The sequence below is a fragment of the Odontesthes bonariensis genome, chromosome 13, assembly GCF_027942865.1.
Source record: "Odontesthes bonariensis isolate fOdoBon6 chromosome 13, fOdoBon6.hap1, whole genome shotgun sequence".
NCBI classification, from domain to species: domain Eukaryota; kingdom Metazoa; phylum Chordata; class Actinopteri; order Atheriniformes; family Atherinopsidae; genus Odontesthes; species Odontesthes bonariensis.
This window is the reverse complement of record NC_134518.1, coordinates 14,146,606-14,159,476: the sequence shown is the minus strand read 5'-3', so window position 1 is coordinate 14,159,476 and position 12,871 is coordinate 14,146,606. Positions and strand designations below refer to the sequence as shown.

The 12,871-nt window shown below is 40.9% G+C and overlaps 1 protein-coding gene across 6 annotated transcripts; it reads right to left on the bottom strand.

Annotated features, from left to right (window-relative positions):
- Positions 1–609: 609 nt before the first annotated feature.
- On the bottom strand, positions 610–10,946 carry LOC142397588 (cytoplasmic polyadenylation element-binding protein 4-like). Of its 6 annotated transcripts, none has more exons than XM_075481059.1 (12): positions 10,822–10,946; positions 8,798–9,915; positions 8,614–8,712; positions 7,820–7,913; positions 6,373–6,423; positions 5,566–5,589; positions 4,973–5,149; positions 4,649–4,738; positions 4,434–4,552; positions 4,178–4,292; positions 3,911–4,092; positions 610–3,734 (listed from the first exon to the last, which is right to left on the bottom strand). In XM_075481059.1, exons 2-12 carry the CDS (start codon positions 9,857–9,859, stop codon positions 3,507–3,509), a joined length of 2,241 nt encoding a protein of 746 aa, XP_075337174.1. In that variant the 5' UTR covers positions 9,860–9,915; positions 10,822–10,946; the 3' UTR covers positions 610–3,506. The 6 variants fall into 6 exon arrangements, with proteins under 6 accessions (XP_075337174.1, XP_075337175.1, XP_075337176.1 ...); XM_075481060.1 differs by having other exon boundaries at positions 7,820–7,910; XM_075481061.1 differs by lacking the exon at positions 5,566–5,589.
- Positions 10,947–12,871: the final 1,925 nt, after the last annotated feature.

Below are 12,871 nucleotides of genomic sequence, written 5' to 3'. Positions count from 1 at the left end.
ATTGGGCGATGCTCAGTGCCTGTCCGACACACACTGTAGGAAATTGCTGTCCATTAGTTTAATCTTCAGTCGATCACATAAGAGGATTTTGTTTCTTGTGGCCTAAAAGTCATTCAGGTGCCTTTTGACAAACTGATTGCACTGTCCTGAGTACTTTAGTGAGAGACTTCCACTTTAAAAGGCCTGATTGTTGGAGTGCCTCACAAAGGAACTCTGTACCTTAGTCAAATTAACCATTGGCTTGTTAGTGACCTTTTAAGATTGAAGTCCCTTTTTGTGGCTCAAAATATCTTCCAATTCAGAGTGATGGAGGCTGCTGGACACGTAGGAAATTTACAATCATCTCCCTTAAGCCTCGATTTTCACTCTGACATGTACCATCAAGATGGAGGTCTTACAAAAACCAGGCGTGTGCCCTTCTCCATTATGCCCAATGAATTCAATTAGGCACCAGTGGACTGTGCATGTTAAGCTGCAGAAGCATCACAAGAACCACCGATAGAAATGACTGCACCAGAACTCAGTTTTAAGAGTCAAAGGGAATATTTCCATTTTATATTAAAGCAAAAGTTAGCCGACTAATTAACAAATGCCGACATCAGGCACCTGTTCTTCCTCACAGCTGTTTTATTCGTTCAACATCTCACATTACAAATACTTCAAATGTATGCATATAGTTACAAACCGTTGGCAGCAAATGAATATATGACGTTAGATCTTTGTTTTACTTCAATACTACAAACCAACTATAAAAACTGACGCCTGTACTGTAGCGTAAATTAATCAGGAGGAAAATATAAAAATTGGAACTTACATATAAATGTGAAATGACTTTAGTAAAAATCAGAAACAATATCAGGTTTAAAAAAAAAAAAAAAAAAAAAAAGAGTTAATAAATATAACCTTCCCAGCATTCAATGAAAAACTACTGAACTTTTGCGATCAAGTAATACTAAACAGACATAATCAATATTCTTTTCTTGTGAAAATGTGGAGCACGTTACAGCAATTAGAAAAACTAGACACGTCAACGAGTTTTTAAACACATCACCCCAAAAAAGAAAAAAAATAACAAAAAATTCTGATCAAAACGATGGTTGTACATTTCAATTGAAAATATAGCAAAAAACGCTAAATACATTATCGACCTAGTATATACAATGTTTTCAATCACAGTAGCATGGTTGTAGCAAAATAAGTAAATAAGCACGAAACCAATGTTTAAAAATAAATTCAGGTATAAATTACTTTTTTTTTGCTTTTTTTTCTCTTCTTCTTTTGCAGACACCTGCCTGAACAATGGGGAACAAAAAACGGGTGTAAAAGACTGCATGATCTATATGGATTAAATGACTTACACTGCGGAGGACTGTTTCTGGAAAGAATAAGTATTGCACATAATGGCTCAAAGATAACTTGCAACATTGAAATCACATTCAGGTTATGTCCCAAAGCATGCCACATCACAAAGGAGGGAGGGAGGGAGGGAGGGAGGGAGGGGGAGAGGGGGTCAAGTGATCAAATCTCCTCACCTATGTCCTACTGAGTGTCCTCTACATTACAAAACACATCCAAAAGTGTTGTCACGGTGTATATTGCATAAACATCATGTCTGTGTAAGGAAGGCAGACTCCATCATGTAAAGAGAGGCTACAAGAGAGGCGATCTCAAAAAGAAAAACAAAACCAAAAAAAGAAAAGAAAAAAAAGACAAGAAAGTTAAAAAGGAAAAAGGAGATCTAGTGCATCACATTAGGTCCTGCATCATCACTAGCCATGTTATGTCTTATGCATGCCAAGAATAAGTAGAACTTACAGGCAGTCCCAGAAAGAGGATCTAAATATTCAAACAGCTGATATCCACTCCGGTGGCAGAAGGGGAAGATTACACATTGACCAAAGCCAAAACATTTACCTTAATCATAATCTTACAGACTACACTTAGGAGCAAAATATCAGATTATATTCTCAAGACTATCAAAATCGGTTTAGAAAGGTCCTGCCATGCCTTAGGATCCTGTAATTATGTTTATTAGGAGATAGGAGAACCTGTATATGAAGGCTAGTGAAAGCCTCTTTTTTTTGTTGTTTTTTTTGTTTTTTCAAATCTACAGAATCACACCAATGCACCAGACAATTTTCAGATTTACTAGCACTTAAATATATAAAAGCTAATTGAAAATTATATTAATATTCTGTTTTTCTTTTAAATTAAGGTTTACCATAAATGCAGATCTCTTAGTAACAAAGGTACAAAATTATTTTTCACCAAGTGAAAAAAATGAGGTATTGCAAAAGGAGTTCTCCCATTTGTGAAAAATGTGCCTAAAATGACTATTGAAAAAAATATTTAGAAAAAGTAGTGCATAATAAATGTATATATGTTCATGACAAAATAATCAGCTATAAAACACTGTACAAAAATCAGCAGGCCATGTATAAAATAATATCTTTATCTCTGTGACAGCAAATTCTAGCTACTACCATATCCAACCACAACACTTGTGATAGAAGCGCCATTCACAGTAGAGCGTGCAGTGGTACAACATGAGGACAGCTCAGGGAGACTGGACTGTGCGTTCCCATTAGTTAGTACTACATTAGCATGTTAGCTTCCAGTGCTAATATCCCTGACGATATAAAGTGAATAAATACTACTGCCAATACCTGAGCCCTGAGGGCTTTGCCTTTAATCAGATGAAACCCACAAACCAAAACTCCAGCCTTTTCCTCTGTTGTATGACAAGAGGACAACGTTATCCTGAAACCCTCAGATCAATGTTTCCGATCATGCGTTTAGGCCAATCTTTGGTTTGCCCTCTCTCCTTAAAAAGTGTTGACTTTTATACCGAGACCTAAAAACTCATGCTGACAATCAAAACGTGTGTGCCAAACTGAGGAGGGGGGGGGAGATTTTGTTTTGTGACGTGGCCAGATGCTATACACCGAGCTGCTTGGAAAAACTCAATAATCCATCCATCCGAAACGAAGTTCCAACCATTTGCACTTAACCTTTGGTAAATGGTATTAGTTGTTCTCTGATCCTGCACAAGTAAGAAAAATTCACCCTTCTTCAACTCAGCTTCCATAGTTAGTATACTGATTTAGGTATGATGAACCTTACTTAAATTTTATGTTACTCTCAACAACAAATGTAAGCAGCTTTGCCAGCTAATACGAAAAAAAAAAAAAGAAAAAAAAAAGTACAGTCAAGTAAAAAAAAGAAAGAAAGAAAAACATCCAAGTCCAAATCTAATGCATCCATATGCTCATGCACACTTAAAGTCAAAACATAAATGGGATTTCACTCTTCTTAGCATTAACTTCTTTTAGAAGGCCCAATTTAAAAAAATAAAACTAAAAAATAAATTATTATCTTTTTTTTGTTTGTTTTTTAAACTAAAAAGAAAAGTGCATTTATTTTCATATCACAGCCCACCCCCCCCCCCCCCCCCCTCCCTAATTTCTAACCGGTCCCTCCCGATCCTGCACCGGCTCCCTCTCGACTCAGTTCCAGCGGAAGGAGATGTGTCGTGGTCGGTCCCCTCCCTCCTTCACCAGCGGCTTGTGAAACTCGCGCCCGGCCCGAGAGTGGATGGCTGCCCAGCAGTACTCACAGTAGTACTGCAGACAGGTCACGTTGGCGCAGAAAAAGGGAGCAAACTTTCCCCCACAGCGAGTGCCCTGGCACTCATCGCACAGCTGGTCATCCAGGACATATGGCTTCACTTCCACCTGAGAGGACAGAGGGTTAAGGAGGATGAAAAGAAACAGAAACAAAAAAGGAAGGTCAAAATAGAGGCCGAGAAAGACGTGCAGCATGCTTAAAAAGGTAAAACATTAATAGTTTATGATCATCCAATTGTTATTTTTAGGCTGAACACAGAGCTGCTGGCATCAGATTAACTCACCCGTTTATCAATCTCCCCGTGTTGCAGCTGAACAAATCGGGCACTGATGGCTGCGATGTAGCTCTGCTGATTGGAGAAGGCCACTCTCCCTGCGCCTTTTGGATACTTGAGTTCTGGGTCTGTGTCGATCCCGGCGTAACACACTCCCCCATACAGCCGGTCCATGATCATTGCGAGCTCAACTGAAAGAGTGACGCGCGTTAAGAATTAACATCTTCTCAACAGTTTGAAATGTCAGGAGGTTTGGGGAGCCTCTTTATTGTGTACCTGCACGTAGCGGACGAGGAACACCTCCCACAAAGATGGTCTTCCTGGGGTCCAGTGGCTGAGAGCCATCCATTACAAAGTCACTGTCATTCAGGTTCCAGGGCCTGATCTGGACCTACATATGTAAAAACATCTTTTTGGTTTGCTAATAAAAATGTATTACTGTAATATGCATCAACGCATTCGCTTAACTGTTTTATTAGTTCAGAGATCACAAGCATGCAAGCTCCCAGTGGCAAAAACCTGACCAACTCACAGGCTTATCTTTAATGGTGGGGCTGGAGACACACAGGTACAGCTTGCCGTCCTCCTGAATGCAGGCATCAATCAAAGCCTGGACAGAGCTCTCATCTTGAAACAGCAGGAATGCATACCCTAGAAATGTTGCACAGCCAGGTCGATCAGTGGGTAACAAAAAAAATTCAGAGCAACACGCTGGCACAGAAATAATGGCAGGCTGATTCGACTCACCTTTTGGTGGAAAATAAGACTTGCTCTCTGCCTTATGGGGCCAATCTACGAATAAATGGCCAAATCGACGGAAACTGGCAGTTATTTCATCTGAAAGGTGGAACACAGTAAAATCAGTGCCAGTGTTACAGATCACTATAAAACATTAGCTCAATTGGGGTAAAAAAAAAAAAAAAAAAAAAAAAAGGTTATAGATTTGTAATGGGACACGTTATAAAACTGTAGCACTCTTTGATATCAATGTTTGCAAATTAATGCGAAAATGAAATTGTTTTGGTCTCAACAAACTGGAGTATTTTTTATTTTTTAACTCATTTCCTTCACCTTCGTCTATGTCTGGGGGCAGCCCACCGACGAACACCTTGCGAGAATAACGCTCCACGCGTTCACCATTAAGGTGAGGGAAACAGTGGGCAGAACCAAGGCCAGCTAACCCCTGGTCACCTGACTCGTCTTCTCCAAAAGAGCGCTCATCCTCCATGGGGAACAGAGACGAGTGGCCTGACAGGGAAAGTTATTTGATCACAAAAATTGTCTCACCGCGACTGAAGTTGAAAAAAAATATATATATATAGAATTCATACCATTATAGCAAGAAGCAGGGAAATGAGAAACAGGGAATTTGACTGAATGAAAATTAATAAAACAATGTTAAGAAGTACAAGAAGCAGCCATGATAGCAATTTTTGATGTCTAGGGAAGAGTATAACTGCAACTAGTTTTTGGAGGAAAACCTGCAGCAGAGGGGTTCAATGCTCAGCACATGAAAAGGGGCTTAATTTCATTTAAACATCATTGGCATATCATTGGGAGAGAGAAGAAAAAAACAAACAAAAAAAAACAAACAAAATCAGACAGAGAGAGGTAAAACAAAGTGATCAAATCAGAGGTCATGAATACACAGTAACAAGATTTACCTCGTCTTCTGCCATAACTTCTCGCTGCATGTAAAAAACACAGAACACTCTTGAAATGGATTTTTGAAAATGAGAAAAAAAAATAATAATAAATCACATGTGAAAACATTACCAGGGCTTGAAATTTATTGTCTGGTTTACAAGCTAAAACAGTCGCAACCTCTGAGGGGACATGCGACGACGAAGTTCCACCATACAAAACGCAATTTTAAATTTTTTTTTTTTTTTTTTTTAAACGCATGTGTAAAATCACTATTTTAAAAAAAAAAAAAAAAAAAAAAAAAAAAAAAAAAAAAAAAAAAGTGTAGACCATTTCCCTTCGACTGCATCTGTGGTGCAAGTTTATTTGCATTTAGCCATCAATAACGTCGCCTGACAGCAGCATCGTTCTTCTAGGAAGCAGCCATTTTGGTCTCTTACCACAGCGACCAGCCTGACAGCTCGCTGAGTAATACGACTTCTCTCTTTAACATCCAAGTGGTTTCTATATTTGGTGCAATTAGTATCATAGTTAGTTTCATTGTTGGCAAGATAGCAAAAAAAGAAAATAAATAATGGACAGATGACAAGTTTTCCAGAGGTTAGGGAAAAAGCTTGCAGGCTCAGGCTGTACCACTTTTAAGGTTTAACTGGTCACGGGACATCCAGACATTTAAGTTTCCAGTTTTATGGAGAGAAAAAAAAACAAAACTTACTATACTGAAACAGCTGTTTTTAACAAATGCTCAGAATTTTTTTATTTGTATTTGGGAGACATTAAATTCAAGCCCTGACCTCAGCTACAGGACTGCATATTGTTTAACATACCATTCATAGGCAGAGGCCCATCTCCACCCTGGTGAGAGAAGCTGTAGCGTCCTAAATGATGAGAACAGTGGAGGCCATGAAAGTGCCAATCATAATAAATCCTCTTTCTCATATACAAACATGCAGAAAAGTGTAATAAATCCATTCATGACGGAACTATGAAAGAAATGTGTCGTCAGCAAGCTTGAAACGTAACCAGTCAAAGTGACCCATGTATGTTACATTAAAACACCCGATTCCATTGTAACGCAATGACAAATACTTTAAGATTATCAAAACGATACTTTTGACACATGTGAGAAATTAAACTGAAGTTTCAAATGCTGAAACTAACACATCATGGTAGAGGTTTGTCTAGAAAATGTCTGACAAGCTTTTCGAAACAATGCATCTATTCTGACGTAAAATACAAGTATTTGCTGCTTGTCGATACTTCGTAGAAGCAGTTTGGTCGGTATAAGGACTGATGTTAACCTCTGGTTCAGTTTAATAAAAAAGAAAAACACTAGCAAAAAAGAAGCAACTAAATTTGAGAGGGGTTCGACGCTGCCATTTCTCCAACTATCAGCCCAGTTTCATGGAAATCAGCTTGGTAGTTTTAGCGCTCTGTTGAATGGAAACCATCGGACCACGATCCTCCACCTTAGTTTTGCCTCACCCAGACACTGGAAGAACAGTCTTTTAGCTTAAGGCGGCTGCTAACTGAGTGAGACTCTTTGTTGCAGCAAGATTCAAAAACACAATCTACACCAGACTGTTCATGCTGTACTAACCTTGCATAAATTGTATGAAAATTACTTCATACAGTCAAACTCAGTTGGATTCATAGCATTAAATGTCAATGGGCTGAAGGGCGAGTGTTTTTTGGTGCCTCTTTTTTTCAAATGACCGCCCCAGGAAATAAATGATTGTTTTTCAAACATAACAGTTTGAATTCACAGGCTTAAGTATCTTGATGCAGTGTTCATTCCATCCTAGAGCAAATGTAGATAGATTCTATCCGCATCCAAGCAAATGTTTCTCAAGACCTCATCAGTTAACTCTAAGATCTTTCCTTAAACTCTTGACATTTGCCTTTAGTGTTGGGGAAACATACAATGCAATCTCTTAGACTGTTTCATCATACCGTCATATGATACCAAGCCGTTCTTACACAAGAACATCACTGCAGTAAATCAAAATGGGTTTTTGTTGATGCAAACGAGTACAAAAAAGGCAACAACCTACAGTGTGTAACTGTATTAAAAAGGAACAAATCCATAAATGTAAACATGCTATAAGCAGTATATGGATACACACTGGAAGCGTTCTGAAATAAGAGCCAAATTAAAGTTTTGACCATTAGATGCAACAACCACACCGTCTGTCTATATCCAGCTGTGAGGAAAAAAACAAAAGAAAAAGAAAAGACAATCCTATCCTTACAATCTTTAATGTGGGAACCAACCTTTTAAGGAATCCTGTTCAGCCCTCATAATGTCAATCAGAGAGTTCTCTATAGACTGCATACTGAAGCCATCAAAAGGCCGCGTTCTTTCCTGCTGAAAGAGAGGAAAACAACAATTAGGCTCACAAGTTCACAAGCAGCACAGCCTTCAAGATCTGTCACATATTGCCCTATGTTGTAAAACTGCTTTTATAAAAAAAAAAAAAAAAAAAAAAGGGTACACATTAGAAAAACATTGAAGAAACCTATAGATTACCAAGCAGAAAAGAAATATATATCTGTGCTCACTATCCATTGGCATCAAAAAGGTAAACATGCCAATTAAGAAGTTGATTACCAGAAATCATTCAGTTTGAGCAAACAAGTAATACATAACAAGTAATGTTGCAAAACTAAGTAAATGAAAGGGATAAGGGCATGCAAATCTGCAGAGGAGCACAAGACTTCTCAAATCAGGACAAGAGGAGGGACATGTGATTAGACCCGATGATAAGACTGCTCTCATTTAACCAAATGATCTAGATAAGACCAAAGACGTAAGCGCACACATAATAAGTTTCAATTCATCCATTTAGTCGACTGAATAATCATGTATCCTGTTTTGCTATGAGGCTTATTTGTTACATTTGACACAGATGAGCATGATAAAGAGCAAAAACATTATTCGCCCCAAGAAATTACACAACACAAATTATAAATCATAAGGGACCTTTGTTGCAGTTTTCACAAGTTAAATTAGTCCATTTATAGACTTACTTAAATACCTCAACATTTATGCAATCCTGTATGCCCACCTGAAAAGGATAAACATTGTCACTGCGACACATACTGTCCTCCACCCAGCCCTTGTGATTGATGCCAGAGGTATTTCTGGGGAATTTCTGCGAGGAAACCTGTTGGGATAGAATACGTTTTATACAAGTCATCTAACACTTTCAGAGCAGTGCTAAGATGAGTTTAGTCATGGCAATCATCTACCTGGTTGTTGGGGAAAGACTTCTTCAGCGGAGAGATGGAGTTAAGCCCCGACATACCCCCACCGACACCCCGCCGATACTCTCGGACACCCTGTGTGCCTCCCCAGCCACCATAACCACCTGGGCTCCAAGAAGTGGATGTGGGAGTGGATGTGCTCTGATAGCTTCCCCAAGGTGAGGGGGGTTTGCTCTGAGCAGGAGCAAGGTGGGGCATCTGGGCAAATGGTCCAGTGCGATGAGGATGTGGAGTGAAAGAAGCCTGGGGTTGATGAGGGCTAGCTGGCGAGCGTCGGTGCTGCTGTGGAACCCCTTGACTGTGAGGGTGGTAGTGCTGGGGATGAGGTGTGGGAGGGTGGTGTTGGGATACTGGGCCAATCTGTGGGGAGAAACTACCACCTACTCCAAAGCCAGGGCCAGCATGGTGAGAGAAGTTTTGGAACAGTAAAGGGGGGCCATTGGCACTGGAGCCAGCAGGTCCAAAGAAGCCTCCAACATCTTCCCCAACCACTGGAGACTGGGTGGAGGGAACAGCAGGGGACCAGTTATTGAAGCTGGTCAGCGAGGATGAGGAGGAGGTAGACTGTGCGCAGCTTGTACCCATTCCCAGGCTGTCCTGGTAGTCAAAGCCGCTTAGCACTGGGGACTCCATCCTCAGCTTCTCCTTTCCACTGTTGCTCTCCAAAGAACCTTTCTCCAATGAGCCATCTTCAGGAAGAGCTTCAAGTTCTGCTAGGCCTCCTCCAGAGTCCTGCTGGCCTGGAGACAGGGCCTGTGGCTGTGTCTGGACCTGAGACTTTTCCTGCATGTCCTGGAGGTCCAAGGCCTTGGACTTGTCTGACTCCAGAATCTCATCTTGCATGTTACTGTGCTGTGCTACGGAAGGGAACAGCCAAGCACTGCCCCCATTGGTGGAGCAGGTGTTGTTTATGAAGGAAGGGGGGCTGGGGGGATTCGCGGGATGATGAGGGTGCTGGGGTTGAAGGTGAGGGGGAATCCTTACAGGGAAAGCAGATTTGTTACCACTGCCGTTCTTCACCAGAACTCCAAAGCCGTAGTCCCCCATTTAGGACGCCCAGAAAATTTTCAGTTCACTTTTTGGCATTCACCGTCTTCTCTGTCCTAAAATGTGCATATAATAATAAAAGATGGACAAAAGGTAGAGGAAAAAGTTCAAAGCTGGAACATGTCATGTTCATCTGATCACTAAAAAGGACACACAAACAGAAGCCTTGCTAAACGCAGTTAATGTGCTTGGGCTGCACCCTGAATGGTCTTGTGATGCAATCAGGGAGATTAAATCATTGACTGGCTTGGCCATGGGAGGCCAAGATGAAATATAACACTACAGCAGGCAAGCAACCACGGAAAACACCCAGCCTATATAGAGCAGGCAGCTAACAGCCTGAGCTGGTGAGGCTGACGTCTCCAAAGGTCGTTATGCAGCTAGCAGCAAGCTAACAGCTGCTCCGCCACCTTCCAAGCGCCCTATTAATCACGCAGAGCCAGACAGTCCATTTTTAAGCACGCTTGAGCGTTACAGTGCGAACGTGAGCTCTCTCGCACTGTTGTGTGTTACACTTACCGACTAATCTCGCTTTTCCAGTAATGACCTCTTTATACACGACCATTTAAATACAGGAAAATGTTGATGACGTCTCCTGTCTGTTCTGAATCTTGGGTAGTTCCCTTCACCAAGCCGCTAAGCTAGCATAATAGCCGATACCGCAGACGTTTAGCATATATTTGCAAACCAGCTCGGAGGCAATAAGCAAACTTGGCGTCCCTCGAAATGTAGCTAATGTACACGACACCATTGTCAGCTGCATATATTTTCTATGACAAGTTGGAAATGGTGTACGACTCTTTAAACGACCTCGTCAGTTTCGTGTCCTGTATGTTCAATGTCACACAGCGTACCAATCCTTGTCATCATTTTTACATCTCGAAAATACGCAGCGCAGTCTCAGCCACCGCTCTAGCATACCGACAAGCATATATATTCGGTGTTATGTCGGGCATAGATACCTTCAGTTCGGCGTCATGACCTTATCGTTTAGATGTTGCCATATTTTAACGTTTTCCCTTTTTCAGCGTTTCCTAAGCAGCCGGTGTAAATGGTCTCCTCTCTCCTCTAGATGACAGCTGGGCCAGTTGGGAGACACTTCCGTCTATAAGCCCCGCCTTCATCACCCTGCACCAGCCACTGTGTGAAAGGATTTCCCTGAGGGACTCCGCCCACTATAACCAGAATCTTCTATCTGATTGGATAATTGCTGTGAAAGCACGCCCATAGCACGCCTTTTCAATGAATGGCAGATGAATCTCCTTCCAAATAAGGATGATATAAAATCACTAGGAGGAGTCGTTGTAGGAAAAATACATGGTCTGTGTTGTCGTCTAATCATTTATTCTGAATACAGATGGATTCATCAGGCTAAGCAAATGTTTTCTCTTCCTCCTTACTCTGTGCTTTATCTACAACGATAGATAGATAGATAGATAGATAGATAGATAGATAGATAGATAGATAGATAGATAGATAGATAGATAGATAGATAGATAGATAGATAGATGAGTGGGTAAGTGCTACCTGGATTTTGCTACATCCTGGATTCACAGCAGAGGACTGCATAGCAATCTCATTAAATTAAGCTGCTGCTATTTTGAGAGCATAATCAAGCTTTGGAGCACATTCATTTTGCTTTGGTCAGATCTGTTCTATGCTCTGATCATACCAACATCATGCCTTCATCTATGTTAGAAGAACGTAGATGACATATTTACAGGGCAATGTTATGCCCCTCATTTATTTCCTGCCTGTGCGAAAACATCACATCTGTGTTAATCTTTCGCCTCTGAAGCTGATTTTTTGTCATCCCTGTCAGTCACCAGCTGCCACAGATTACACTGGGCAAAAGAAGAACTTTTGCTACCCAAAACATACATAACTCAACAGGGAGTGTTTAAACCCACACAAGTGAAAGAGGCCCCATTGAAGTATGTGTAATTAACAATTATAGGCCTGCATTTTGTCTCTGAAAGCAAAAGTTGCCATAACAATGAAATAAGGTTGAAAGCAATCCAAAAAAAACAATGCCTTCATGGCTGTGCACTAAAGACTCTACCACATACTACGCTGTGATTATTTGCTCTGAAAATAAAATAATAGATACAATAACAACATACTGTATTTACTGGTTATAGAAAGTATTCAAGACAAGTGACAGTGGCTGAAAGCCCTCTCAGTTTTACTTACTTTCCACCCAGTCTTCAGAGCATTATTTACGGACTGCACGTTAAGTCAGTTTTGTCTACACAGTGCCTCAGCCCCCCCAAGGCAGACCCACCCTTCATTTGTATCCTTTAGCAGCGGTAACACATCCCCTCACCCCACTCTCTGCAGGACCTGTTATGGTGGTTTAACAACACAACAATGAGTTTTTGGTTTTTCCTTAAAAATAGCAGACAGTTGGTACAGGTATTGCAGGTTTAGATATTCTTGACCAGCATCTACCAAGTGATCAGGAAAGCTTTGGAGTATTTATGTGTTTGAAGGTGATTTCCACCTTCTATGCTGCTTTATGCCATAGGCCTTTTGAGTTATGTCAGCATTTTTTTTCTCTGAGAGCAACACATTATGTATTCCTCAGTGAAAGTAGGTTGCACTGCAGAGGTTCCAGTCATTTTATGGGGCTATGGGAGTTGATTTGATTATTCAACACACAGCGCATGGAAGTACTTTTCTCCATACTTTAGGTAGGAGACAAAAGTGGGATGCATACATTTACTCCAAATGGTTCTTAAATGATTCATCTGTGTAACTTAGGCACCCAGTCATTAATTCATTAGTTCACCCTGGAGAACATGGGCAAACATTCACAGAGTGCCTGGGGCCAGCTATCTCAGGTTTCTCTGCTCAGACACACAGCCTATCTTTGCTATTTGGCCTCCTCTCAGATGGTAACCTCCTTATTGATAGAGCCGTGTTTCCATACCGACCATGCAAGCTGGGAGAATTCTGGTCCAGCAAACCGCCCATTGTTTGACCTGGAGTCATCCATCCGAGACTCCTGTA

What these genes read in the sequence shown, in the direction of transcription:
- LOC142397588 (XM_075481059.1), bottom strand. Translation starts at nt 9,859, where the DNA reads ATGGGGGACTACGGCTTTGGAGTTCTGGTGAAGAACGGCAGTGGTAAC. An exon ending in AGTCTTTCCCCAACAACCAG is followed by an intron (nt 8,713 to 8,797) that starts GTAGATGATTGC and finishes CTATCCCAACAG; the next exon opens with GTTTCCTCGCAGAAATTCCC. An exon ending in TGGGCCTCTGCCTATGAATG is followed by an intron (nt 5,590 to 6,372) that starts GTATGTTAAACA and finishes TTTTACATGCAG; the next exon opens with CGAGAAGTTATGGCAGAAGA.